This window comes from Fusarium fujikuroi, chromosome FFUJ_chr07 (genome assembly GCF_900079805.1).
Source record: "Fusarium fujikuroi IMI 58289 draft genome, chromosome FFUJ_chr07".
NCBI lineage: Eukaryota > Fungi > Ascomycota > Sordariomycetes > Hypocreales > Nectriaceae > Fusarium > Fusarium fujikuroi.
Window position 1 is genome coordinate 2,949,263 of NC_036628.1, and position 27,992 is coordinate 2,977,254.

Genomic DNA, 27,992 nt, shown 5'->3' on the forward strand with positions numbered 1-27,992 from the left:
TTCTGGGGGCTTAGTCAGGATAACGACCTCAGCAACGCTATCTCAAGGCTTTTGACTGGGAACCCAACGATTTGATTCAACTCTTTCGCTAATTGTGAATTCTTGTACTGCACGAGAGAGGTCATGGTCTTCATTATTTGAACGGCAGCGAATGTTTAGTGCTCTCCATGATTCTCCGTACCAGACACGGCTTCTGTCTATTGATATTGTCTGGACAGCCTTGGCAACGCCAGCTCGTTGACAGCGTTTGTAGTCACGAGATATGACGTATTCTTACTTATTGATCGGACTATCAAACCATCTCGAAATAGCGATTGAGAATTGCCCTGTGCCGCATTCAGCTTGGTTGGAATGAGTTAGTGCAGGGATATGACAGGTGGGCCCATCAAAGTCACGCCAGGCCATTGAAGATTGAACTTCAGCCAACATCATCAACTTCAATTGAAATTCACAAAATGGCTACAGCAGCATCTCAGCTACGCCGGAACTCATGGAGACGAGATGAGTTTCTCATCTCGACTGATTCCTCGTTGATCCCAGTCAAAGAAGTCATCAAAGTCTTTGCTTCCAAAGAATTCTACTGGGCAAAGCCTCTCCCAGAAGATGCGACCCGAGAAATGCTCGACAATGGCCTCAGCTTCGGTCTCTACGACACAGATACAGACTCACCACCCCCATCTCCTGGCAACCCTATCAAGAAAAAGCCTTCTGGCCCCAAGTTCATCGGCTTCGCGCGCTGCGTCACCGACTTCACAACGGTCCTCTACATAACCGATGTCTGGGTCACCCCCGCCTATCGCAGCGAAGGACTAGGCACATGGCTCATGGAATGCGTAAATGAAGTTGCCGAGTCAATGCCTCATTTGAGGAAGAGCATGCTTGCTACAGGCGATTGGGCAAAAAGCGTTCCGTTTTACGAGAGGGTTATGGGGATGAAGGTTACGGAGGGGACGAGAGGGGAAACAAGGGCGATCATGGAGAAGAGAGGGAGAGGGAATCCGAGATATGAGGAAGAGAAGGGAGGGAAGAAAGAAGAATAGAGATGAATATTTGTTTCTAGGTAGCTTTTATATGGTGATCATTACATTTAACTTCTCGTTAGATCATGTCATGAAGTCACGGTTATAGGGGATGTTACTGCCCGAGGTTGAGTGGCCAACAGAAAATGCGGGGTCGGTCGTTACCCTCACATCATACATCATCAACCACCAAATTCAACATCTCAATTCACAGTCAATCTGTCATCATAAAACTCGTCCAAAATGCCCTTCCCAAAGCTCCCCCCGCGAGCCGCCTACATCAAACTTTCAAACCCCACCAAGCGCAACGCCCTCAGCATCCCCGTGCTCAGAGACCTCAAGTCCCAGCTCGACAGCGCCCTCGCGTTACGACCTACCAGTCGCACGGGCATGCTCCCCAAATTCAGCCAGCAGGCTCTCAATGAACTCGAATGGGCATTAAAAGGCCCAAAGTCGAAGCACTGGGAGCGTTGGGGCTGGCTCGTCAGCGCTTCTGAGTGGAAGAAACAACGTGCCGGCGCACCTGATGTTCTGGTACTTCGGAGCGAAGGGCCTGTATTCTCATCGGGCCATGATCTCAAAGAGCTTTCCGAGATGAGTCGGGATGATGTCAGGACTCTGTTTGAACTTTGCGCCGATGTCATGAGGACTATTCGGAGGAGCCCTGTGCCGGTTGTTTGTCCGATCCAAGGCATTGCGACAGCTGCTGGGTTCCAACTTGCCATGAGCACCGACTTCCCGATTGCTCTACCAGATACTCAATTTGCTCTCCCGGGAGCAAAGATCGGATTGCCGTGCACTAGTCCCTCAACCGCAGTTTCACGACGTTTGCCCGCCGCGACGACATATCGACTCCTCGCCACAGCAGAGCCAATCAAGGCATCGGACCACCCAGATGTTATCGATGTTGTCAAAGTCTCACCGGGGCAAGATCTCGAAGAGGCTTTCGAGAAACGTGTGTTAGATGTGGTTGAACGGCTGCTTTCTATGTCGCCTCAACAGCAAGCGGTAGGAAAATGGGCGTACTGGACGCAGTTTGAATTTGGAAAATCGAATGGTGATGGATACGAGCAGGCTTCTCTATGGGCGGCTAGGGTCATGGCTTTGCATGCGAAGAGTGAGGATGCGAAGGAGGGTGTTGCTGCATTTTTGGAGAAGAGGGAGCCTGTTTGGATAAGCAGTGGTGAAGTTGAGGAGACGGCGGCTGAGGTTGTTACACCGGAGACTGATGCTCCTGTGACTCAGGCTGATACCGCGGTGGATGTTGTTGCTCCTGCAGCTGAAGTCGCTAATCCTGTTACGGAGGATGTCGCTTCTTCTACTGAGGCTGATGCCACTGCTACTGGGGCTGGTGAATCTACAGCCGAGAGCCAGATGTTTGAAAATGATGTTAATCATCCTATTACGACAGATCGTAGCTAGACTTGTGACGGAAAGGTTAAATTCGCCACTGATAACCCGAACTGTGATCAATTGAAGGACCAATATTCACACCACCAACAAGGTGTTTACAATTTCAATCATGAGAACAGAGCTGGCCGTTTCTCGTAAATCGTGTTAGCTGTAAGATTACTCACTTAATAAAATCCCACGACAAGTATCGTTCTGCTATATAGACTTCTCAGAAATCCCAATCCGGGCCACCCTAACTTGCAAGGTTGACTCGCACATGAGCCAGTGGGGATGGCATCAGGGCCGCCGTCCAATGCAGCTAGTATAGCTCTCCTTGGGAGGAAAGATGCAGCGGCCTGATAGCTGCTGAGGGGGCAAGAAAGCGCAGCCAATCGCCTTTTGACATGTCAGAAAGTGCCTCAGCGCACATTTTCAGCTCATGGAAAGCGCCATATTTAGAGTCACCATGCATGTATGTTCTTCTCAGCTTATTTTGATCCGTGCATGCAAATGACACATTGTCAAAGCCCTTTCGCCTGAAACTTTCATTGATAGCTAGTTCCAAATCACGAAGCGACTGGAATCGAGGGAAGAGCGTGTGAGATGACATGCTCAATTGATACAAGCAGTAGCCCAGGCCAAGAGAAAGGTTGGACACCACTGATGTGCGCAGCCGAGGCTGGCGACATCGATACGCTTACAACGCTGCTTACTGACGGCTGCAACATCTATATCGACGCACGCGACTACGACGGCTGCACGTCGTTGGCGCTGGCTGCCAGGAATGGACTTGCTGCTGTGGTAGAGCGACTGCTTGAACACAACGCCGATCCCAACTTGAGCGACCTCGACCAGGTCACACCGTTATGGAAGGCCGCACGATATGGCCATGCATCTGTCGTGCAACTGTTGTTAGCGAGTGAAAAGTTGTCAGATGTTAACCCGCGACCTGCATTTATCCATGAGTACAGACTAGAGACGCCCCTCTCCGTTGCAATCAAGGAGGGTCATCAGGAAACAGCCGAGCTACTCTCAGCCGCAGATGACATTAATCCGTGCCTAACAACTCACCTGACCAAGGGGTCTTACTGGTAAGAAATGAGCATATTGAGCCTCGCTATTCATGGTGAATTCGAAGACGTGGCACTATCTCTACTGGACAAATGCGACTTTGGGCCCGACGCTGAAGACCCTGGCTGTGATCCCACAGACACAGTTGAACATCCATCGGATCTCCTGGTTTTCGCCGTTGCCCATGGGCGCTTTAGACTTGCTAAAGAGCTTTTGATCAAGCACGATGCCGACGTTAACGCTGTTCATACCTACTGGGCAGGGGAAGCACTAGGTTGGTTTACAGACAGCCCACTGGTGGCAGCGTCCAGGCGGGGCGATCTCAACACCGTCCGTTTATTGCTAGCTATGGACGAAATCAGGCCCAACGCTAGTTCTAACTATGGCGATACGGCACTTACCGCTGCTGCCCAGGCAGGGTTAGTTGATGTAGTCAAGGTTCTTATTACTGATGGAAGGATTGAGATTGATTATGAGAATCGCGATGGGCGAAATGCTCTTTCGTTTGCGGCTGAGAGTGGTTCTGAGGTTGCGGTAAGCGAACTGCTAGCAACCAGAGCTGCCAACCCGAACAGTCAAGATTCCCAGGCAAGAACACCGCTTATCTGGAGTGTGGATCCTGGGAGTGGATATGGCCCTGGCGGTTGGGAGGCGTACGAGGGAGTAGTTCGCAGGCTGCTGGATGATAGCGAGATTGCTGTTGATGCTAGCGACTCTTCCGGCTGGACGGCGCTATTATACGCGGCTAGGAATGGCGCTTTCGGACTCGTCATGGCTCTTCTGGAGCACCCTCAGATTGACCCGATGGCAGGGCCTACGAACACGTCAGCATTGACAGAGGCAGCCAGGAATGGCCATGCGGACGTGGTCCAGGCACTGATAAGTATAGGGCGGGTCGACGTCAACACCGTCCTAGATCATTACTATGAAAGACAAGCACTCATGATTGTGGTAGAGCATGGTAGAGCCGAACATGAAAATGCGACTCGAGTGCTGCTATCGACTCCCGGCATCGATGTGAACTTCCAGGATGAGAATGGTACGACAGCGCTGATGTTGGCTGCCTCTGGAGGCACCGTGGCAATGGTCAAGCTTATTTTGAATGCTGGAGGCAATCCAAACATGCAGGACATCAGTGGAAACACGGCTCTTTGCTGTGCGCGGAGCATCGACGTATTCGAAGCGCTTCTCAAGGGCACAGGGATCAAGCCTGATCTCCCTAACAAAGCGGGACGGACAGCACTTTCGCTGGCCGCGGAGGCCGGCGAGATCGACTATGTCAATGCCCTCCTTGCAAGAGACGATGTTGATCCAGACGTGAGGGACATATATGGACGAGGGCCGCTTTCGTGGGTTTTCGGGGAGAATGGTCTTCGGGATGCTTGGAAAAAAGAAGAGCGGAAACAAGTTTTGCGGCAGCTACTTCGGATTCCAACAGTCGATCCTAATGCTGCGGACCACTATGGCCTTACTCCGCTGCTTTTGGCGAATATGTCTTATCACGGTAATGAATATGTCGAGATCCTACTCTTGAGGCCGGATCTCGACGCGAATCGGCCCCGGATTGGCGGCGGTGACTCTCCCTTGAACACTGAGAAGAGCGTAGGTAGTATGCACACTGTGGCACTGCTACGCGCAAGGACTGCCCATGGATCGGTCGATTCCGAGGTGTCTGATGGTTCTGAGACGAGGATTGCCGCTGAGAAGGGCGTTTCGCCTACTGATAACTCTGTGTTTGAGTATACACGGCCACAGCAGCGACGTCGTCGGTCATTTTCTCAAGGAAGTGGAACGAGTTCGGCAAGCTGTGAGCCCAATTTCAACGTAATTCCTGTCCTGGGCTCAGGCTTGCAAGATATGCTACGGGATGAACTCCTCGGGGAGCACAACATACTCCTACGCGAGGAGCAAACATACGTCGACGAGTGGGCGGAAAGTAGGGCAAGCATGTGTTCGTCGTGCTCAGCTATCGACTTGAGTTCCGCGTTTTCGGCACGCCATACAAAGTACGGAGGGAAGGTGATCGCTGACTTGGGCAGAGTCGACGAGACTTGGAAGAACAAGACTTGTCCTCTATGTCGCCTGTTTGCTGCTGTGCATCCCCCCACTAGAGTTGAGGGGGGGCACAAGCTGGCCAGCTTCTCCACGACACAATCCTGGCTCTGCCATGAACGGATGCACCGCTGGCACGACTTTCAATCCAAGCTCTTTGTCGACACGATGCTGCTCGCTATAGTGGCTGCCGATTCAACGGCCAGGTCAAGCGATGTCGGGGATGTCGCCAAAGCCGTTTTCTCTTCAGGCCTCATTGGCCGTCTCGGAAGGAATGGTCCAGATCAAGGTTCTGTAACAATTCCGCGCCTGCCTACCGAGATAAGTGACTGGAGTGCAGCTAGGGGCTGGATCACTTTGTGTCGCGAGAACCACTCAGGGGAGTGCAACCCGCGCAAAGCATCCACCGTGCCGCATTTCTTTCTAATCGAGTGCTCTAAAAGACAAGTCATAGAACAGAAACAGTCTCAAACTGGCCGTCCGCCGCCATATGTAGCTCTAAGCTATGTATGGGGTCAGTTACAAGGTACTCAGCAACCACCGCAACAGCAGAAGCAGCAGGAAAGCCATGGCGGAATAAGAGACGGTATAGTGGAGCCAGCAATAGAGGACGTTATCCGGGTGACATTAGAGTTGGGCTACAAGTACCTCTGGGTAGATCGGTATTGCATTGTGCAGACCGGAGACGACGCCGTCAAGCAGGAGCAGTTGCGGCATATGCATCTTATCTATGCCAACGCCGAGGTGACCCTGATTGCAGCAGCTGGAAAAGATTCATCAGCAGGTTTACCTGGAGCACCAGGGCGTCCGAGGAACCAGCAGCCGGGAGCCATGATTCAGGGACACGCTTTGGTACGTATCCCGCCAGATCCCTCCCTTCACATCAGCTCCCGCTCCACTTGGGCCACTCGAGGGTGGACGTATCAGGAGGGACTACTAGCACGCCGGCGTATTTTCTTCTCAGAATATGAGATGTCTTATGAGTGCCGCCACATGTTGTGCCGTGAGGCCATTCGCTTGCCTCGCGGCTTAGAGCAGCGCATTTCTGGGTATAAGCCACGTTTTATGGAGCCCTTTTGGATGTATCGGCCATACAAGCTTCCCGGGATGGATTCAAACCAAACTGGCGTCGGCCTCTTTGACCTCTTGGCGGTCTATACAAAACGAAAGCTTTCTCTGCCCTCAGACACCCTCAATGGCATGCTTGGCATCTTCAGTTTACTTGCTCAACACAAAACAAGACCTATCTACCATATCTGCGGTGTCCCCATCCTGCGCCTCACTGGCCGGCGCCAAAGCAGATCGCAGAGAAGGGAACAAGAGCCCACAGCGGCCGGAGACAGCCATGGTACTGAGATTGCTGCTGCTGAAAGCCTCGGCGGATTTCTAGACGGTTTGTGCTGGCAACTTGAAGAGCCCGCCCATCGGCGGTCAGGTTTTCCGAGCTGGTCGTGGACCGGATGGCAGGGCGCGGTTGCCCGCCTGAAGAGAAGAAACGCTATTGAGCAAAGCAATGGATTTGCGATAGACGTATCCATCATCCCGGACGGCCAGGGTGATGCAATTGCACTGCCCTGGAGCCGCTGCTATGATCAATTGCGAATGGTGGACGACAGCTGCCCAGACATACGATCGGGCCAGCAACACGTCCTCGAGATCACAGCGAGTGCCGTCTCTGTCAGGTTTCGCAGAGGAGATTACGACGGTCAGCTCAATAAGTGGATCGGTACGGTGTGTGCCGGCTATGGCGTATGGCAGGGCGAGTTCTTCCTCACCAGCAAAGATGTGCCTGTATCATCACTGCTGCAGGAGCCTTGGAGAGGTATAGTATTGGGAAACTCGAAAAGTAGAACAGACGGCGACCTCTACGATACGACTGTGGTCGTCGTCCAGGAACGGAAGAATGAGCGGCAGCGGGGAAGTATGCAGGACCATACGTACTGCGAACGTGTTGGCCTGCTTCATCTGGAGCCTTGTACACTTAAGACTAATATGTTGGATCAACAGACATGGAGACTCACGTAATGGAGCAGCGGTCCAGCTTCGGCGAGGGTGGCAAATATCACTTGTCCGCGGATACCAAAGCCAGTCGCGTAATCATCTATCTACTTAACACGCCATTCAACGTATTTGTCTTGTTTAGTATAGAAATTGCACTGGCAGAAATTATGTATAAAAAGAAAAATGTCAAGCCTACTCTTTCCACCCACCAAGGTGATGAGATTCGCTGTTTTTGTGAGTGCCTATGACCATACCCGCTTACATTCTATTCCCATAACTGACTGGCAGCCCACAACTCATCTCATCAACACTCGTTTACCACTACCTACTGAAGGTTCTCTTGTATTAATGTGCAGTCGTAAGAACAAATTGCCAAGACACGCTAATATTCTCTTGCACTGAGTATTGGAATGCGACACTGGTCACACCTCCAAAGGCTCTGTTTTCACCATCTCACTATGACAAAGTCCCCGAAAACTCTTCGCCGACCATTATCCGGCAGCTAGCCCTTTTCAGAACTTCTGTATATCAAGGTTCTTACCATATATTTTGTTGTGTTTATGTTTTCCTCTTTTCAAGTCTCTGCGTCCCACCACATCGCCGACCGTTCGTCTACTACTCGATTTGTCACCGCACAATTCACAATGTTGATACTACCTACTATCGCGAATGCTCTAGCAGAGTTCACCTACGATAAATACATCAAGTTCACCTCGCTCACTGGGCCAGATGAGGTTCCGTGTTTTCTGTGCCTCACAACCATCCATCGCGATGCGCGTCTGCTCTGCGTCGCCAAAGACTCGGCGAAACCAATTTGTCTTTGCTGCCAGAACTCAACCAAGAAATGCGGCTCTGTAAGTTTTAACCGTTTGCTTCTTACCTTAGTTCTGAAATGACTTTATTGGAGATCCCTTGTGACATCTTAGGCGCCGCCTAATTCTACTGGAACCACGTCCGTCGGCTCCAAACCCTCGATGCCAACCCCGACACTTGTAACACCATGGAAATCTGGCGCGTTTGGTCTGTCCTTGAGAAATGTGCCTCGGCTTAGCGAGCCGTCGCCGAACAGATCTCGGACGCGTTCAAGCAGTCGAGTAACGATCGTGACGTTGCTTTGAATATCCAGACGCAAGTCATGGCAGCGAACAACGAGCTACTATCCCTGCAACTCCTCCAGACTGTAAGTTACAGCAACCTTTCAGCATTTATTAGCCGCTGACACTACTGAGCCTGGTGTCAGTTTCTCCCTTGAGGAAATGCAGACTCGTGTTGCGGCCGCAAGACCATTGTTCGCTCGTGATGACTCCAAGGCTGTTCGTCTGCGCAAGGCGCTTCGTCGCCTTCCTAACGCCGATAAAACACCCCATGGATCTCACGATGGGGAGCTCGAGGACTTGCCCCAAGAGCTGAAAGACACTCTCATCGCCCAGATGAATGAAGCCCGTGGCAGTGGATGCACTGCTCCTGACTGCCCTCCTATCTCTGCTGGATTGGGGCCTGTCAGCCGAGGGCCTTCGCAGGCCCCACCGCGTAAGCGTAAGCGCAACGACGCCTAATCTTCGCCGGTGGTTTGTCTCTAGCCCCTGTCTCTTTGGTAACTTGTCGGACGGGGGCGGTTTCTTGTTCCTTGTGTAGTCTCCACTACAGCACCCGCTGGTCAGCTTTCTTCATCTCCTCCGCTGGTTGACCGCTTGCTCGCCTCGATACTATTACTTTCGACAGTTTTTGTAATTACTCAAATGTCAATGCTAAACCCTGTCTTCTCAGTATTTGTCTGTCCATTCAATATCTCAACGTCTCTCAATTATGTCGTAAGTTTTCTGGAAAATAGACGGGTTTATTCTTATATCTTAGCTTTGATCTGTCTGTTAGGATGATCGAAACTCCCGTATCTAAAGTGTCACTGGGGTTAGGGTTTGATAATCCAGAACTACCGCACTTCTCCCAAACTCTCCATCTCCGTTTCTGACTCGCCACCATGTTCCTCCTCCGCAAAGCTATCATAAGGCACAGGCTCCTCGACATTCCTGTTCCAAAGAATCCACCTCTGGATAAAGTAAGGGAGTTGTTCATGCCATACCCACATCATCAGCTGGATCTTTGGGCGCTCATAGACCTTTTCAAGGTCTTCCAGACTCCGACTGCTTGTTTCTTCAATCAAGAAGAGGACCAGGATGAACGCAATGACGTTGAGAACGGAGAAAACGCCCAGTGTCCCTCTTGCATGGAAAGCGTCATAGATCTCTGGCAGCAGAATTGACAAAAGACCTGCGAAGAAGAGATTCATGGTGATAGCTACTGAAGCACCCTGCATCATGTTAGGCTAGGCTTATAGTGGATGTTGGTAAGCTTACTGCTTCACGATGAGATGACGGGAAACTTGGTCAAGTTAGTGTTATCATAGCTTTTCTTCCAAGAGTAGGGGTACCTGCCTCTCAGAAGCCAAGGTAAATGGGATCGGGCCTGGACTGGTCAGATACGCTTCTGGTTCACTGGCACTGCTCACTCACCCAAGCCAGGGGCATAAGCAGCCACAAAACCTGTATCAAGTCAGAACATCTCCCGCACATCCTCTATTAGAACACACAGTATACAAAGACCGTTCCAACTATGTTCCGAGCCTCTATGCCTTTTGAGAAGTTATCGTTGTACGCAATAGCTGCCGCCATGAGGAACAGGCTCATTAACGGCAGCGTGAGAAGCAGCCATCGCCTGCGGCCAAGCGTGTCGATAGATCTTGCGGCAGTCAGTTAATTGTGAGTAAGCTAGAGCCAACCAGTTACCTACCTCATAGCAAGTAGTCCGAATAGGAAGTTTATACCACCTGCACCGTAGTTAGTATTTGTCAGTCGGAGGCTCATATAACACCACGTACCGAATCCGACACTGTATGCTAGAGTTGCCTTGAGGTTGTCGTATGTCCCACTGAACATCTTGTTGGAGTAGAATGCAAAGACATTGACTAAAGGTTGTTAGTAGACTCTGCGAAGAGGGATCCCTCAACGTACCTCCACAAAGCTGCTGTGCCAGCGACACTATGCAGGTACTATACACCGCATTCCTCAAGAATCTTGCCTGGAAAAGGGTTGAGTACTGCAGCCTTGATAGCTTCAAAGATGCTGCAACGCGCCCCATATATGTAAGTCCGCTTTGCTTGTTTCCCATGATACTTGCCTGGTCAGAATCAGTCCTCTGAGGCCGATTGGGCCACCAGATGAGGATGAGATCACGCAAGGCTAGAAGCTAATTATAGTGAGTCAGCCCATAACAAGATATCAAGGCTCTGATAGCTCACACGATGAGATCTGATCTTCAGAAGAATCTGAAAGGCACGGTCAATGCTGTAACCAGGAGTGTCGGAGCGCATGTAGTATCGTGGGCTCTCATAACACATAGCCACGGCGATAAGTAAGAAGAGCGCTGGAACGGCTGGGGCACCGAGGATAAGTCGCAGAGCCAGTCGCGATCTGCTTTCTTCATCTTGTCGCAGGTATCCAGTGGCATCGGCTATTGCCATGTTGATGACAGACCCGATGAGGATACCGCATGCAACCCTGGAGGTCTTAGATATAGTCATTGAATAGAGGAAGGCGACATACCAGAGCTGCCAAGCCAGTACGATAGAGCCTCTCCAGAAGCGGACGGATGTCTCAGAGGCGAGGACAGGTGCACTGACTGCTTTGATACCCATTGCTGAATATTTGTTAGTCCACTAACTGGAACGAAGTTACCAGACGATATAACGCTACACGTACCAACACCAGCGATGATCCTGACCAAGAGCAATTGCAGCCATGTCTGACAAAACGCAGAGCCAATGGAACTTGCAATGATCAAGAAGGCAGAAACGGTGAGTGCCCCTCGACGACCGATGCAGATATTGATAGGGAGGGACATTGGCGAACCTAGCAACGCTGCAGTGAAGTACGGCATTGCGTTCATGGCCCCAGAAGTCCAAGTCTCATCACCCTTCGGTAAGTGCAGAGGGTTCCACACATCCGTGGCATAGATGTCGGCTGCATTGATCGAAGCCTGGACATGTCCCTGTAGGAACGCGGCGAGGGACACCGTGATGATAATGATTGGCATTCCAGGTTGAGAGAACACATACTCTCTCTCAACACGAATGCATTTCTTTTCATCGTCGCTGAGGTCGTTGGGCATTTGATTCTCGGTGGACTCGGTAACGGCGTAGTAGTTGATGTTCTGGGCAATGCTGAAGGCCCTTTCGAGCTCGTCGACGCTAACCGTGGGGAGATGCTCCGCGAGAACTGTGAGAGCTTCTCTGATTTCTGTTGGGCAAGTGGTGTCGCCTATTCCATCAGCTCGGGGCTGTTATTGACAGCAGGGACTCAGTAAGATACTTACAGAGAACGCTTCGGTCACCACCGCGTTCCTTGATTTGTCTTCTGATCCATCTCTCCCAGTCTTCTTTATACTTGGAGAGCTTTCCGGAAATAGAGAACGAGGCCTTTCCGTCAGCCATGGTCAGTGTCGCTTAGCCTAAGATAGTAACCTGGTATTTCCTTCTCTATTTCTGAGATAGGAGGCTTGGATGAATGGCAACTCGGGTAAGATGGCTCAAGGGATGTCATGTAACTACACAAGGAACACTTCTCAGCAGCGGAATCGCATTTATTTAATGCCGTCGAACTGATTTGCCGACGAAATTACAAACAGCGGCTCTGTCCTTTCAACAAACCGTATCGGGAGCCTTATCCCGACAGGCCAAGAAATGGCTGCAGGACTACAGGTTCACCGGCAAGGTTGAAACAATAGTCCAGCTTTGAATACGAGAACGCTGAATAAAGAACAAGTTTTCCCCCCGGGGGTAGATAAAAAGCACTGCGACTTTGCGTCCAGCATTGACCAGATGGAAGTTTTCACCAATCATGGCATGCCGTAAGCGAGTCATGGCTGCTAAGGGGGGTTGAAAATAAGGCTGGCGACAGTCTGCAGACTCTTTCCTTCAAGTTTGAAGTTGTGATTATATAGCAAACAGGCTAATTGGGCGTGCTATGGCTTCAAAAGTGCAGCGAGTGATGGCTCAATGATCTGGTACCTGTACATCATTGGCTTAATGACCACCAACCGGTTCTCGAAGCCATTTTCATTGCGCACACCGCAGTCTTGGTGATATTCGTTGACTCAGACCGAGTCTCATAAAACGCCATGGGCGCTTGGTGATGTTACACAGCGTCCACAGCCTGATTTCGCCTCCCAATATCCACATTCCCCAGACCCGAGACTCCCCGCCCGATGATCATGTGGATTTTTCGGCATTTACCCAGTTTCGAAAGATTCTGGGGTTTGCGGAGGCGGAGCATTCTAGTAAGTACCGATCGGTATTCTCTTCCGTCATCTCATCTTCCCCATATTCCTTCATCTTGACCGCGCTGATCCACCTTCTTCCTACGTTTTGCGTACGTTTGCCCCAGATTGCGTTTCTACATTATTCTTCAACCAAATACTTGTAAAATCAGTTGGTATGACCCCGATGGAACCTATAGGTGGTGCTATCGCCATCGCACAGGCTGTTGTAGGCACCTGCAAAGCCATCCACATTTGTGTAACGGCAGTCAAAGACTCGCACGACACGCTGGACCGATGGAACGTTTCAATTGACACTCTCCAACACATCTCGCAGCAGTTCGAAGTTGTCTTACGAGAGAGAAGGGCCAGCCATCCTACCAGGGATTCTCTCGAAGGAACGCACTATGGAGTCATCAGTGCACATTTGGATCGATTCAACCGTGACCTGAGGAAGCTTGAAAGCAACATCTTGAGTACCAACCTTTACAATCGAGCTTCGACTTCAAGGGTCTCGTTGAGAAGCAAGGTCAAACTTGCTTTGACAATGGATTGGAGAGAGAACGAGCAACTCCTCAAATGGATAGATCGTCACGTCACCTTTCTTCAAATCAATATAGATCTCATAAGAGGGTAAGTCATACTGCAGCTATTGTGAACGCTTCTTTGTCAAAACTGAAACTATCACAGCGTGAACGACAATAACATGAATGATGTTGAGCGGGCCTTGGGGACTGGCCACGCCGATTGGAAACCTGCTCCTACACCTGAAACTCTTGACGAACCCAGAGTTGAATTGGACGATTGGCTGTCTTCTGCAGAGGGCTTCGTCAAGCATATTGCCATTCAAAAGTTAGATCCCACAGATGACGCCACCCTTGCACCAATCGAAGTAGATTGGGACCTATTGCATGACACGGCTGAAATGATCTCTTCAAGTTCAGTGAGTCCAGTTGAACAGGAACTACGCCTTCATGCCACGATGCAACAAGTCGACCATTTGGAGGCCTCTAAGATCCCTGTCATCGCATCTAATGTTCAACTGGAAGTCATTCGACTGTCTGACGAGCTGAGCAAGGTCAAAGGACTTACACCAACCTTCAAGGAGACATTCAGGCTCCAGGAAAGATACGTTAATCTTCTGCTCAGTTCGATCGAGAGGCATCCCGTCTACGGAGTTAGAGCCGAGGTGTACTTGCGTGAGAATATCATACCCAGCCTAGACCAGCACGATCCTGATCTTCGCGAGGTTTGGTGGAGTGTAGGACGGATGTACCACACCATGGACGATTGTGACCAAGCAGAATACTGGCTCCGACGTGCGCTGCTGAGTGGCTACAGTGAACATGATAAAGCCACGAATCACGCTGAGATTGAACAGATTTCCAAGATGATCTGCAAAATCTACGAGAGGCAAGGCCGTCCGCAGTTTGCCACTGCTCTTGGAAAATACCTAGAACACCACCTTGGATATGATCCAACAAAGGTACCTGGTGATCTCGAAAAAGCTATTGAATGGTGCTCGGACAAGGGCTTTAAAGTCCATACCGAGGGAGATCAACTGGCATTCAATCACCTGAAGAACGATAAAGGCAGAAGCGTATTGCATGAAGCTGCCTTGGATACCGAGGTGAAAGATTCCATCATCCCACTGTTGTTGAAAGACGATCTCCTCGCACTCAGAAACCCCAGCGGTGATACAGCGCTTCTTCTGGCAGTCGGAAAATCAAACACTGCAGTAGTCAGACACCTCCTCAAGACACCGTCACTGGCTCATGTTAGAGACCGAGAAGGCCGCACGCCGCTTCACAGGTGTCAGGATCACAAGACACTGGGTCTACTTCTAGAAGCCCTCAATGGGTCGACGCATCAGTCAAGCCTGACGCACGCCGATCCAGATAGTCTTGATGCTTCATCCCTAATCGACATCAATTCCCAAGATGCGTATGGAAAGACAGCTCTGTTCATAACATGTGCGCAGGGAAACCCAAGAACAATGAGAAGGCTCCTCGACGCAGGAGGTGATGTGAAGATTGCAGACAAAACGGGAGTTTGCCCCATCTTAGCCTGCTCGTCGTGCACTGGAATCTCATTGGCGAGTCGAGAAGGGATGATCCTACGCTTACGTGCCAAGGGTGCAGATCCGGACCAGCAGGACATTGATAGAAACACGGCGAGAAAGGAACTTCGAAGGTTTTACTCGTCGAGCAAGGCAGTGAATAAGTTCCTGTCTCTCGATCCTGCAGTGGAGTTGGAGAGGTTGGAGAAGAAGGCTAGGGCGGAGAGGAGAGGGAGTAACGCAACTGCGAGCACGGCGAGAAGCATTTTTTCTTTGGGACGGGTATTTAGTTGGGAGACACGGAGCTCATCATCGTGAAGTTGACCTTTTACCTCAGATGTTGTATTAAATCTCCACTTGTTTTGGACATCTGCATATAGAATAGTATCCTCGCCACTCAGGAGCTGTCTGGGCCATCGCCTAACGTGAGCTTTCTCATATGTGAACCATGATGGAATCAATAAAGCAGTTATTTTGGCTGTATTGCCAGTATTGGGTGTTTCTCTAGCTCTTCCGCGCTACTCCCACCGTCTTGTCAAGGAAGGTAAAAAGCTCCCTCCAATTCACTATCGAGTTTTCCTTCTCACCCTCGTTGTCTCTCCTCAGCTTCGCCTCTACGCAACAAAAAAATCGCTCTTTTCTAGTACGATATCTAAATCTTCCCTGATCGCCAACGCTTCGCCTCGCCATGTTCATCTCCTCTGCGGCAATCGCAGCTCTTGAGGGGTATGAAGTTGACCCCGAATAAGTCTAAGCTCATCTTAGTCCCAGCAATGCCTTGGAAGCGCGCTCGCCATCCACTGAAGCAACCGTCTCGTTTGCGTCATCGACAAGACAGAGACTTGCTGCACTTAGTGCAGCCATAACCACAAGAAGTGCACTGCTGTGAGTATCCCTGTCTTCGAACCTTCTCTGAGCGGTTGCCTGATATTTCCTAGATCCCACCGGAACTGAAGGGTGTAGTCCACTACTACTGGAATCAGGTTGACCACGAAGCCACCGCCGATCGGAAGCTCCCCTCTCTCCAACGCTGGCGTGTCGTGACTCGTACAATGCCTCAACGAACTCAGTTCCGCGCTCCGCTCCCTCGTCGACGTCTTGAACCCTTGCCGAGCCTCCTCGAGAAACCCCATAGGTGTTGCTCCTGTGCTCCAAGTCCAGGAACTTGCCTCTATCGGGAATACCTTTCCCTTATCTACCGAGTCCAGATTAGTTCGCCTATCAGTCTCCAATGCTTCGTCGCTAACCAATTCCCCATCAAGGCAAGTAGTGAGCGGCACGGCGATGAGATCAAGGACAATATCAGTCGCCCTGCCCCGGGGTACGCCCGGGAGTGCAGTGAAGTTGGCGTTTCACTACAACGCTCTACGGCTGCCCCTTGCCTTTCGTGATCCTCTCGACAACGAAAACCCTCGCAATACAGCGGATTGGCCGGGGTGATTCCCCGTCGACTTTCTCGCTGTGATGCATGGATGCGTCGACATCAGTAATCCGACCCCTCGCATCGCCGTTTGCTTTGCTGGGCAAGGTGTTTCTCGCCGAGGGCCTACCCAAGCCATTCTACAGCGCTGTCGCGAAATGATGGAAGAGGAAGACAGTAGTGAGCAAGGCGACATATAGCCCCTCTTAGATTGGTCTCAGAAAACCTTATGATGATCATGAGCCTTGATACCTTCCAGAATCTGAGCAGTTTGAATCACGCGACATATTCTCACGGTTGTAGGCGATGAATCATTGTATCGCGTAGAATTTCTATTCTTCTATCGATCTACACAAGCAATGACAGCCCTTACGCTACAATCTCGACCCGTCTCTTGTGCCACTGGTGCGTCAGTGCCTTGGCCTTGGGCTGTCTCTTAACCTCATCGTACAACCTGGCAGTAAGATACTTGTAGATCCAAGGCGAAGCGCCATTGTACACAATGCTGTGATCACTATCCGTGAACGCAAACATCTTCATCTTCTCAGGCGAAACACCAGCTCCGACAAGAAGATCAATCATGGCAGCGGCATGTTGGTAGTGAACGTTGTCATCACCAGTACCATGGAGGATACTGAAACTGCCGGCGATGTTCTTGAAACCATCGACTTTGTGGACTGCCGTCTCGAGATATCCATCGTTGTTCTCGTCAAGTGTCTTCATGTATCGCTCCGTGTACATGGAATCATAGAAGCGCCAGTCCGATACAGGAGCAGTGATGAGACCGAAGCTAAACACCCCAGAGTCTGCCTCGACCGTCTTGGCTGTGAGATATCCACCATACGACCATCCCCACATTCCAATCTTATCAGCGTTGATGAAACTGTATCTCTTGATGAGCTGTTCTGCAGCCCAGATCTGATCAAGCGGCTCAAGTTTTCCGAATTGAGATGTAACGAGCGATCGGTACTTGCGGCCTTGCATGGCGGTTCCGCGGTTATCCACAGTGTAGACAATGTACTGAAGTTCAGGATCAGACGAGATGTAAGACTTCCATCCTAGAGACTGGAAAGATTTGGCGACGCGCTGGGAGTTGGGTCCGCCGTAGGGAGTGAAAAGAACGGGGTACTTCTTTGCGGGGTCGAAGTTGACGGGGAGCTGCTGCATCACGTTCAAGGAGTAACCATCAGGGTGCTTGAGCTCAAAGTATGTGATGTTGGGAAGGCTGTACTGAGTGATGTTCTTGTAGAAAGCTTTGTTGTCAACGAGAGTGCGGACGGGCTTGCTGGTGGTGTTGGTGGTGTAAAGCTCCTGGTACGGAACATCGGGGCCCTGGTAGTGAAGAATGTAGTAGCCACCGCTGGACGAGAACGACGCAGACCAGTAACCGGGACTCTTGTCATCAACGAGAGGAGTAATCTTCTTAGTCTCCCACGAGACCTTGTAGACATGTCGCTCAGTAGAGTGTCGCTTCGAAGCTTGGAAGTAAACAAGCTTCTTGGCGGTGTCGATGTTGAGGATAGTCGAAACCTCCCATTTTCCAGAAGTAAGCTGAATGGCCTTTCCGCCGTTGACAGGGTACAAGTAGATATGGTTCCAACCATCCTCGTCCGACACATCAACGTAGTAAGCATCCTTCTTCTTGGCACTCAGAGGACCAACGAAGGAGATGGAGAGAGTATGCTCAAGCCATCCATCGCTTCCGTCTCGCTCGCGAACGGTCTTTGACTTGAGGGTCTCAGGGTTGACGACGACGTGAGCATCATGGTCTTGAACACGGTTGAAAGCGCGGTAGATAAGGGAGCTGTGATCTTTGGTGACCCACGCGACTTCACCGATGATGAGTTCCTCGGGCTCAAAAGCATCAACAGGAACAGGCTTGTACTCGCGATCCGAAAGATCAAGAATGTTAAGCTCGACAGTAGGGTTCTTGGATCCAACCTTGGGGTATCGGAGGTCCAGTTCACGTGGGTAGGTAGGCGCAAGCTTCTGGTTATCCATGTAGTAGGGAATGGTGAAGGTACCAACGCCAGTCTCGTTGAAGCTCAGAAACGCAAGAAACTTTGCATCAGGCGACCACCAAAGCGCCGAGCGTCCACCGTAGATCTCCTCCTCGTACACCCAATCAGGCACACCGTGAAACATATCCGGTCCACCATCAGTGGTAATCTGTTCGACCTTGCCCTCGCCATCACGGATGTAGAGATTGTTGCCCCGCACGAACACAACGGCTTCTCCACTCGGCGCAAACTGCGCGTACTGAATATCGCCAACCTGGTCTTTCACAAGAGGCTCACTCTCGCCAGACTCAACGTCAAGAATGAAATAGTCTGCGAAATACGAGTAGCGATATTGCTTGGTGTAGTTTGACGACACAAGAACGCGCTTTGCGTCGCTGCTGATCCAGTACTCGTGAAGATCTTTGGGGAGTTTGTCGGCTGTGACGAACTTTGTTGTCTTTTCGCTGACGATGTCTTCAAGAACAAGATCGCCATCGTCGCTGAGAACAATATAGTTTCCGTCTTGTCCAGCGGATGACCACTCTACACTCATAGTAGTAGGTCTCAATTTTGCGCTCGGACTCGTCTCATTGAAAGTGAGTAGGCGATCCCCCTCACCAACAGGTTGATGCGGCTGTCGAGGAGGATCGATCGCCAGACCCAACGGGGCAAGCGCCAAAAGAGTGGCCAGTAATTTCGCGACCATGATGAACGATTGAACTGAGGTTGCAGAAGAGAAACCTTGAGGAGAAAAAAAAAGAACAAGAAAAAGGTTGCTCGGTGTTACTCTGTTCTTATAGTGGATTAAGTTCCGGGACGAGATTAAGCTTATACCTGGGATCGACAGGGCTAGTGAGATAGGCGCCTTCCCGCAGCGGTTTAGATGTGGAATGCTACAGGGGTCTTAGACCTGCCGCTTTGGACCATTTTTACAAAGTTCCCCGTGTTATGTTGCGTTGGCCAAGACTTGGTTTCTTGGAAGGGCGACAAAAGTTCGTGAGGAGATAAGGTAGGAAGGTTGTTGTTGTTTTTGATAAGGTGACGATCCTTGGATCAAATTTGGTTTGGGATTGGGATGAGCCAATTACAAGGGTGAGTTTAGGGTAAACATCTTGATTGTTTGAATGGACTACTCCTCACTTAGATTGTTACTGGATCATTAAATGTATTGGAGATCATTCGACGGTCTTAGAGATGGACAACACTCTTTACTGAACTATCCAGTTGTGATTCACCGCTACAGTATCTTAATCCTCTATGACAACATTCACCCATGGATGTACCAGTTCCAAGCCCCGCTTGTTGACCTCCCCAATACAATATCCCACTGTGTCCTTGCCTATCCATTCCAAGCCCGTCTCAATGTTTTCCAACAGGAGCGACCATTTTTGTTGTCTAATCTGAGCATCGCGTTCTAATAAGCTCTCTTTTATACAGTTTGCAATATCTAGATGATACTCTGTTGCAGGTGAAAAAAACTCTTTGTCACCATTTAGAGAATCTGCATCATGTCTGACGGAAAGTATCTCAAACCGTTCCTTGGCGTCTTGTGGAGGTTGGACGTGGAGAGCACAACCTACCCGATCTGGTAAAAGTTGGCCAAGTAAGTGGTAAGCAGTAACGAAATTGCCAATAGCCAGGGTATATTGCCAAAGTCCAAAGAAATCCCCTTCGCTGTTTATTGGAACAAAGTCGAACTTATGATCCACCCCAAATTCCAAAATCAACGGGCACAGCCAATCTATTGGAGATAGATTGTGGCCAAAGCGGCGTAGTAGATCTGTGATTTTTTGTCCATCCTCGCTCCATTCGTCATGTAAAAGACAAAGGCACTGCATGACGAACCATGAATGCAGCAGACGCACTGCATTTCTCACGTCATGTTGAACTTGTAAGGGATAACCTTGCCACCCTTTGTCTGTCGCGCTTTGTAGGCGGGTTAAAAGGTAGTCAATAAAATCCAAGCACCACTCGAGGGTATCCTCCAACGCGCAGAGCAGAACAGGAACAGCGTCTGCCAGACAATCGATAGACAATTGATCTAACAGTTCGACAACGATAACGTCCGGGCTGGCTACCCTTGCGACATATTCGAGAAACTCCAACTCTCCCAGGAGGGGAGGAGCTTTAAACAAGATTGGATAACGCCAATATGAGTGATTGTAAAATAAACCACTTTGCTGCCAATCCCTCATTTCCTCAAAAATGATATTTCGGCGAGATATATTGTCCTTGAATGAGTTTAGGGTAATACATAAGGCTGGGACTAGCTGGTGGTAGTCAACGTCGGATCTTAAATATGTCCATCCGTCCATTACCTTCAAATAGTGTCGTTTTGACGTGTAGCATAGAAATCGGGATTTGACTAGGTGACCGGCAAGCAACCTTTCAACTTTGTCAATTGTTGACCAATGACAAAGTGCAAGACACTGACGTCCAAAGTGTGTGTCGGTAATGAAGTCGAATGCACATCTGTGTATGAATTCGACCTCTGTCATGGCATAGTCATAAAGGGCTCTGTTTCCAACCCATGAATGATGGGCATTATCTAGGGCATCATCTAGTGTCGTTACTTCAAGGAGACCTCGGCAAACCAAACGCAATCGATCTTTTACCCTCGCACATCTAGCTTGAAGTTCTTCTGCATGGATTTCTCGGCCTTCTCTTAATATTGACGTGAATGGATTATCCTCCTGGGCTATAGTCATAACGAGCAACGAGCGCATCGAGTGGAGAGGTAAATAAGTGCCGCGATGGCGCCAGAGTTCCTTGTCGATGTCGATTGCGGTAAGAGCTAGATTGAAGAAGCGAGAAGCATCGATTCCGTAAGTTGACAACTTGGCATCATCTCCGGGGCGATTCCACATATAGACCAAGAGGTCGTGTAGATCTGATGGCGTCTGTGCGAGTCGCTCCTCAAATTCGTTGGCACCACCTGAACGTATTGCCTGATTGAGGCTCTTGACAGCTAAGACGACCCAGAGGAACACGCCGTTTGCTTTCCGTACAACTGTCGATAGAAGTCGAGATCGATCATTATAGCTTAGACCAGATACTTCTAGTCTATTCCTCGCAAAATGGTAGATATCGTTCCGATTAAGCTGATGGGTTCTGAGGCAGGGTTGCCCTGCGAAGAAGCGGCAGAAAGGATTCTCTTCCCTGCTGGATGCACAGAACTTGATATTACTGAGACCGAGTAAGTCATAAATAATTTGGGTATTCTGATTGTCACCCCACGGTAAATCCTCGAATTCTTTTGCCTCGTCCAGCCCATCGAGGAAGATGCAGAAAGTGTTTCCTGAAGAGTTGATCGCCCAGCATAGTGCCTTCTTTAGCTCATTCATATCCCAATCTCCACGATCTCGCTTATCCTGAACATTCGGCTGCTCGGCCCATAGCCGCTGGGCGAGAAGACGATCTTTTTGAAGAACTTGATGAAGGAGAGAACGCGTCATGCCTTCTATGTTCTTCTGTAGCGGCTGCCCTGGCTTCCAGAAATAGTGAGTGAGAATTTGTATGTTGCTATGCTGGGCTTGCAGAAGCTGCGATGTGAAGGGATGGGTCGCAAGGAATTTCATTAGCGAGCTCTTTCCAGAAGCCGGCTTTCCGCTGACCCAAAATTGGCGGGCATCCGACTTTAACCAGGCAGGAAAGCGGTTGAGGCCGAATAGTCTTGCTGCATTGTCCAACTCTGAGGAATCTATCATATCACCAACACCGCCAGTCTTTTCTTCTCTTTGCTGAAAGCTGCAGTAAATGGAGTTTTTGAAGACCCAATCAAAGGTACCAGGACAGTTTTCAGATATGTGATTTTCGCGGCTCCTCATATCAGGAAATCGGAGGCTTTGGAGTAATTGGTTGTGTTCTTGCTCGAACGTTTTGTTCTGATCACGTTGGGCCATATCCTGAAATTCTTGAGACATTGAGTCTTGGAAACTCAAAAGGGTGCCCTGTGTATCAGTGAAGCCTGTGTTGATAGCTGCACGTGTTGTTTCATGCTCTTGGGTAATTCGGTTCCTTGTCTCCAGTAACTCGATTGAAAGTTCAGACATCCATGTGCGGCCATCTGCTAGTTGTGTGATGACTGATTGTAGGTTGGTGTTGAGTTGGTGAAAGGACTGTTTCGAACTGATTTCTGCCGCCTGAGACTGGTTGCATATACGATGTAGCACGACACCATGAAGAAGGCTCTCGTATCTTTTGAGGTTTACCTCAAGACTTTCGAGCTCCTTTCCTTCCCATAGAGATGCCAAAGTTTTTCTGCCTATATCGATCTTCCCGCGGAATCCACGTCTAGACGAATCATCAATGTGAAGCTGGGAGAATTTTGATTGCAGCTGGGATATGGTGTCTTCAAGCTTCTTGCCAATCTCAATTATCTGCTGTTGGTCTCGGGTCAACGGCAGAACCTGAAAGGTTGCCAAGGCCGAGCTGTTCATATCGTCGAAGCAAGTTTTTGCGCTTTTGAGATAGGCCTCCAATTTTGGGTCAGGATTACTTTTATCCCGAACTTGACGGTAAACTTGTAGGATATCTCTACCGAAAGTGACGATCTGCATTGCATTGCAGAGAAATCCTATGCCAGCGATCGCGGCCTCGGCTCCGGACATTTTTGGCGTGTTATTGGATTGTAGAATATTTGAAGAATCTTATTTGATCTAGAGTCGGCTATTGAGAGTGAGATGATGAAAAAGAAAAATGAGAATGGTGAGCTGGCCAAGTGCGGGGTGATGTGTCAAGGCGAACCAGAGTGCGGCTGAGCAAGGCAGACAATTTGTATTGGAATTGGTGTTTTATGCGCCATTGACAAACACCCGCATGCCCCATTTTTTCCCAATCCGCATGAGGCTCCTAACACATCGGGCGAAGTTGGAACCTATTTGTAATGGGTCAAGATTTTGTTTTGAAATTGGATAATTATATGTACTTGTTCTTATAACTATATAACCACGAAGGTAACTTTAAGGAAGTTCGCCTCTCTAGATGCTTTTAAAGACAGAAAGGCTTGACAGAGCTTTTCCAGGCCACGAAAACAAAGTGTTGGAGGGGCACGAAGAGCCAAGAGCCTGGTTATTCATCCAAGCAGGCTCCCAGTAGTACAGCCCAGCTCCACCCTTGACCTTGCTAACAATGCTAGCAACCTTCTTGATAAACTGCGTCTGACCATCAGCAGAGAAAGGAATGTTCTTCATGTCGCTGGGGAAAGGCTGAGCGGGCGAAGGGCAAGACGTAGGCCAGTCAAGCTCGCTGACGAAGATCTGCTTGCCCCATTTGTTTGCCATGTTGGTGAGTGAAGTCTCAAGCGCAGAGAAAGTAGCGCCCGATCCGTAAAAGGGGTAGTATGAAACACCCATGGCATCAAAGGCACCGAGCGTAAGGCCCTTTTGGTTGAGGACTTGCGTGTAGAAGTATTCTTGTGTACCCCAGTCCCAGCCCTTGTCGAGATGAATCATGATCTTGGGCTTGGGGCTGATGGAAGAGTCCTTGATACCGTAAGCCGCAGAGTTGAGAAGACGGCCGATGTTGTAGTAAGACTTGGTCGAGCCAGTGGGGAAGAGAAGACCAGCAGTGATCTCATTTCCAATAGACATAATCGCAGGAGGAACACCAGCAGATTGGAAAGCATTGGAGACCTGCTGAGTGTAGTTGTACAGTCTCCAGGACAGGTTATCGATATCGGTAGGCCATCCAGAGGGAATAGCCTGATGACCAGGATCAGCCCAGGTGTCGCTGAAGTGAAGAGTTAGGTAGACGCTCAGGCCCGCAGCTTTGGCACGCTTGGCGAGCTTGAGGTTGTAGTCGAGGTTGTAGTCGCCGTTAGATGGGTTCACCCAGACTCGCTGGCGGACTGAGTTGACGCCATTGGCCGCAAGGATTTTCTCAAGAGGTTGAGCGGAACCGCCGGCAGTGTATTGAATGCCCTTTTGTTCCTCGAGCAGAACGGAAGACCAGTCGACGCCCTTATAGGTCAAAGCCAAAGCGACTGAGCAGTAGGACAGAAATGCCAGAAACCGAAAGAGTACCATTTTGACGATCATGACAGAACTCAAAATAATCGAGCTCAGTTCGCGGGACAGCGTTCTCTTAAGTAGCACCTTTCCCCAAGCATGACCTTCAGCTAAATACGCGGAGCTGTGTAGGATCCATACAGGGACATTCGTTATTCCTCCAATCACAGCTCGGATGAAGGATGTTTCACCAATTCTTCCGACATGGGTCTAGCGCTCCTTAATGAACGATGAAACCTCGTGAGAGAGAGTTCGGAAGAAAGATACCGTAATCGGGTGTCTAGAAGCGGAGCTAGAAGTGCCGGCTCCGAGAATCGACATGCTCTAACGGGACTTGTGCATGTTTTTCATCCGCCCGAATAGGAACGCATGGAGAACATAGTCGCTATGATGTGGTGGGGTAGATGGGATGATGTCTATTTCTGACAGGTATGTCTGTATACAATAAAGCAATGCTCTTCTGGTAGTAGTACTATTTCCGTTATTTATTCCACTGTACTTCTAATAACAATTATCCATCTCAAGTCTCTTTCAACTTCAGAACTGTGGAAGTCGCTGGCAAGATATTATATACTCCCATGCTCATGTTAGAATAACAAATAAATAAATCCAAACTCAGTCAACATCACGACGCATAAGAGCCCGATCCGATTCCTCCGTGGCACAGATCATGCCCTGCGACAGCTCAATTATACTTTTCGAAGCAGCAATCATGCTTTCGCGCTGCCCAGGTTGAGCCCGTAGCTTTTCGTCGTAACAAGAATGCAGCGTAGGGAAGATCTGAACGCATCGAGAGCGTATCCGATGAGAGCACCATGAAGGAACGGCTCCTCGAAGATCCCAAAACAACCACCCATTCTCCGACCGCCAAGAGGCATCTTTCCAGAAACAGCTGTCAATATCACTGAGCCTGTGAGGATTCCCACTAGTCGCCAGCTCCATGAGCTGAAGATCGTGAACCCCGGCAAGCCTGATCTTGAACTGGCTGTACAGTACATCGGAGTACTTCTTCACGTCGAAAAAAACCTTGATGATATCCTCGGACTCTAAAACACCCTTGAGAAAAGTCATGCGCCTATTGACCCGCCAGAATGTTATGGCGCTGAGCCAGTATACATCTATGAGGTAGACGCGATGGGACATGGCGTTGTAGATCTGCATAATGGAGATTCTGCTTTCATGTCCGATATAATTCCCCTCAAGGGTGATGAAGAGGCGTGGTTTAAATTTTGGGATATCATCAAGATCGTCGAGGAGAGTGTATAAGGTTTCAGCATCCCCGATCCAGATGATGCGTGGTTCGGATTCATAGGTGGGTATGATGTCTGGTTCCGTTTGGAAATTCATGGTCGGTAATTTCTGCTGTGAGATGAAAAGGGGGAATGATATGCAAGTCTGAGGAGAAATGAAGGCGATGAGAAAAAGAGGGTTTAGCTTTGGATTGATAGAGGTATGGCTGTTTGGGGTTGAGGAAGGGCTGGACTTATGGTGGTTTAATTAAGGTCAGAATTGGTAAGATTTATTACATTTTTACTTCTACATGCGCTCAAATAGAACAGTCTCGTTGGTTGAAGTTTGATGAATCTATGTTAGCTTTAGACATCAGGAGCAATAAGAGGTCATTCTTCTGTTGTCAAAAGCCACTCCTTAATTCAACCAATAATATCGCTCATATCCTGAAAACAATCTACTCCTCTGTGGAATTGTATCTAAGCAAGTATGCACCAATGGTCGAGAAACTGGGTTTCGTGCAGCAGAGAGAGCAGTCTCACGAGACCAAAAGGCACAACACCTACGGCCATCTACTGGCTCTCAAATGCTGTGGCCCATAATGCGATTGATCATAAGACTTGGGAAATGAATCATATGGGGAACCTAAATTTAGGTAAAGCTTATTCTAAGCTTTCCTAAACTCATCAAAATCATCATAAATTACCTGGTCTAAGTTTATCATAAACTGCCCAAAGAATCAAGAAACCCGATTATGATTTTGTAAAATCTACATACAGCTACCAATACTTAACCCAAAAAACCGCTTTGCCGAGAACTACCACCCTTCGAATTATATACTTTTGGTGCTCTGCTTGGTGATCGAAAAGCATGCGCATGATCATGCGCCCAAGGCAACTCCCCAGAATAGCATAAAATGCATTTTGGTGTCGGGTAAACGTAGAGATATATTGAAAATGCTTTGGTTTCTTGATCTTCTCGGTGTTCTCCGCGATCGATCGGTGGATGGCCTCCTAAACCACCAGCTTGGTCTCGACATGCATAATATGGTCGATCCAGACCCGTCGGAGACAGGTCGGCGAAAGGGATTGGGCTGTGACCGCAGTCTCCCAGCATCTCCGCACGATCTCGGATATTCTGGCCTCCAGAGATGGCCTATTGACAAACCAATAGTCATATTTTCGATCGAGTTCCCTGACCCCTAAAAATAAGCTCTTAGGGGCTGTCTTGATTAAGGCGCAGTGATTATACATTGTTGGCTTGCTGGTGACCTCGCAGTAATTGAGATCATTTGTATCGACATTTTCCCGTCGGAGAAACGTCGTATTCATCGGTGAAAATGTTTCTAGATGTAGAAAGGGATCAGGTGTGTTTCGTCGCGGTGGGAGTTCGTTTATGTTGAGGATGGTCCGGCGATCTTGCAATGAACTAGGTTTGTTGGTTGACTTGATGTATTTTGACGTTCTTCCAGTTCGCTCACTACAAATGCTCCGCTTTGCGGAGCTATCTTAACTAAACCGCAGTGGTTTTCTTTCCATGGTGGTATACTGGGCACCTCACAGTAGCTGAGGTCGTTTGTGTCGACATTCTCCCGCCGGAGATATGCCACCGGTTCCTGATTTAAGGGGCAAGCTGTCCTGTGGTACTGCTTGTGGACTATCTCGTATTTACGATCTAGAGGTAGGTGCAGTGCACTCCTCTAACCGGCGGTGTCATGGCGGTCGGCGACCTGTCTGCGACCCTTCTCCAATGCAGTTTGGTAGAGCTTATATCGGGCATGCGTTTGCTCCGGGGCACTTGTGTCTGGGTCGAGTTCTTTAAGGAGATCTGGTGACGGCGTCGGTGCGTCCATGGGGCTTGGCGATGGAGACGTTTCGAGCTACAACTTGGGTAATTCTGATTCTGTTGCTGCTTGGCCGGCCCGAGGGCGTGCTTGCTTCGGGATTCTATCGACCGTGATCTTCTTTTCAGCGGTGCTTGACAGGCGGGTGAGTCCGTAGGGGCGCGTTCGGTGATGAAGCCTGTCGGCCAGTTGTCGGCCGACTAGGGTCTGGCGTCATGATTCGGGGCGAGTCGCAACCGTTCGGATTGGAGCAGCTATTCTCAACTATGGCCAGCGGTGAGGTTACCGCAAAGAGATGCCCAAGAGATCGGAGAGAAACCACAGGAGACGGGACGGTGGGATTTGTTGGCTGAAATGAAGTGATAAGTTGAGGCAAGACATCGTCGGCGCCGGGGATGAGACAATCGAGGATGATTGGGAGAGGGAAAATTCGAATAGATTTGATAGCAAACCCCGCAGAAGTTGGCTGAACAGGTGAAGATGCCAGAGAATGCTGCGGTTGATGTTGTTGTTGAAACGGTGAGGAGTTGAGCAGGCAGAGCGACGCTGCTTTTGCTGTGTATTTCCTGCCGGGAAGCAACATGACG

General features: G+C 49.6%; 11 protein-coding genes; 5 read left to right on the top strand and 6 right to left on the bottom strand.

Moving 5' to 3' along the window:
* Nucleotides 1-455: 455 nt before the first annotated feature.
* On the top strand, nucleotides 456-1,040 carry FFUJ_08196 (related to GNAT family N-acetyltransferase; the record flags this gene model as incomplete). Its single annotated transcript, XM_023581132.1, has 1 exon — nucleotides 456-1,040. One exon carries the CDS (start codon nucleotides 456-458, stop codon nucleotides 1,038-1,040), a length of 585 nt encoding a protein of 194 aa, XP_023433786.1.
* A 222-nt stretch (nucleotides 1,041-1,262) lies between these two features.
* Nucleotides 1,263-2,441, top strand: FFUJ_08195 (uncharacterized protein; the record flags this gene model as incomplete). Its single annotated transcript, XM_023581133.1, has 1 exon — nucleotides 1,263-2,441. The coding sequence occupies one exon, from the start codon at nucleotides 1,263-1,265 to the stop codon at nucleotides 2,439-2,441; it is 1,179 nt and encodes a 392-aa protein (XP_023433787.1).
* Nucleotides 2,442-2,877: 436 nt separating this feature from the next.
* Nucleotides 2,878-7,559, top strand: FFUJ_08194 (related to tol protein; the record flags this gene model as incomplete). XM_023581134.1 has 4 exons in its annotated part: nucleotides 2,878-2,883; nucleotides 2,967-3,502; nucleotides 3,524-3,901; nucleotides 3,941-7,559. The coding sequence occupies 4 exons, from the start codon at nucleotides 2,878-2,880 to the stop codon at nucleotides 7,557-7,559; spliced, it is 4,539 nt and encodes a 1,512-aa protein (XP_023433980.1).
* A 620-nt stretch (nucleotides 7,560-8,179) lies between these two features.
* On the top strand, nucleotides 8,180-9,091 carry FFUJ_08193 (uncharacterized protein; the record flags this gene model as incomplete). XM_023581135.1 has 3 exons in its annotated part: nucleotides 8,180-8,389; nucleotides 8,587-8,715; nucleotides 8,765-9,091. The coding sequence occupies 3 exons, from the start codon at nucleotides 8,180-8,182 to the stop codon at nucleotides 9,089-9,091; spliced, it is 666 nt and encodes a 221-aa protein (XP_023433788.1).
* A 374-nt stretch (nucleotides 9,092-9,465) lies between these two features.
* Nucleotides 9,466-12,021, bottom strand: FFUJ_08192 (related to sorbitol transporter; the record flags this gene model as incomplete). XM_023581136.1 has 12 exons in its annotated part: nucleotides 9,466-9,843; nucleotides 9,890-9,914; nucleotides 9,964-9,998; nucleotides 10,046-10,075; nucleotides 10,130-10,271; nucleotides 10,323-10,359; nucleotides 10,411-10,497; nucleotides 10,544-10,778; nucleotides 10,831-11,089; nucleotides 11,135-11,228; nucleotides 11,291-11,848; nucleotides 11,904-12,021. The coding sequence occupies 12 exons, from the start codon at nucleotides 12,019-12,021 to the stop codon at nucleotides 9,466-9,468; spliced, it is 1,998 nt and encodes a 665-aa protein (XP_023433789.1).
* Nucleotides 12,022-13,023: 1,002 nt separating this feature from the next.
* On the top strand, nucleotides 13,024-15,222 carry FFUJ_08191 (uncharacterized protein; the record flags this gene model as incomplete). XM_023581137.1 has 2 exons in its annotated part: nucleotides 13,024-13,478; nucleotides 13,536-15,222. 2 exons carry the CDS (start codon nucleotides 13,024-13,026, stop codon nucleotides 15,220-15,222), a joined length of 2,142 nt encoding a protein of 713 aa, XP_023433790.1.
* A 1,471-nt stretch (nucleotides 15,223-16,693) lies between these two features.
* Nucleotides 16,694-19,030, bottom strand: FFUJ_08190 (related to dipeptidyl aminopeptidase B; the record flags this gene model as incomplete). Its single annotated transcript, XM_023581138.1, has 1 exon — nucleotides 16,694-19,030. One exon carries the CDS (start codon nucleotides 19,028-19,030, stop codon nucleotides 16,694-16,696), a length of 2,337 nt encoding a protein of 778 aa, XP_023433791.1.
* A 1,842-nt stretch (nucleotides 19,031-20,872) lies between these two features.
* Nucleotides 20,873-22,934, bottom strand: FFUJ_08189 (related to small s protein; the record flags this gene model as incomplete). XM_023581140.1 has 2 exons in its annotated part: nucleotides 20,873-20,884; nucleotides 20,940-22,934. 2 exons carry the CDS (start codon nucleotides 22,932-22,934, stop codon nucleotides 20,873-20,875), a joined length of 2,007 nt encoding a protein of 668 aa, XP_023433964.1.
* Nucleotides 22,935-23,303: 369 nt separating this feature from the next.
* On the bottom strand, nucleotides 23,304-24,350 carry FFUJ_08188 (probable arabinogalactan endo-1,4-beta-galactosidase; the record flags this gene model as incomplete). The annotated part of the gene is made up of 1 exon (XM_023581141.1): nucleotides 23,304-24,350. One exon carries the CDS (start codon nucleotides 24,348-24,350, stop codon nucleotides 23,304-23,306), a length of 1,047 nt encoding a protein of 348 aa, XP_023433792.1.
* Nucleotides 24,351-24,947: 597 nt separating this feature from the next.
* Nucleotides 24,948-25,679, bottom strand: FFUJ_08187 (uncharacterized protein; the record flags this gene model as incomplete). Its single annotated transcript, XM_023581142.1, has 1 exon — nucleotides 24,948-25,679. The coding sequence occupies one exon, from the start codon at nucleotides 25,677-25,679 to the stop codon at nucleotides 24,948-24,950; it is 732 nt and encodes a 243-aa protein (XP_023433793.1).
* Nucleotides 25,680-27,529: 1,850 nt separating this feature from the next.
* FFUJ_08186 (uncharacterized protein) lies at nucleotides 27,530-27,988 on the bottom strand (the record flags this gene model as incomplete). Its single annotated transcript, XM_023581143.1, has 1 exon — nucleotides 27,530-27,988. The coding sequence occupies one exon, from the start codon at nucleotides 27,986-27,988 to the stop codon at nucleotides 27,530-27,532; it is 459 nt and encodes a 152-aa protein (XP_023433794.1).
* Nucleotides 27,989-27,992: the final 4 nt, after the last annotated feature.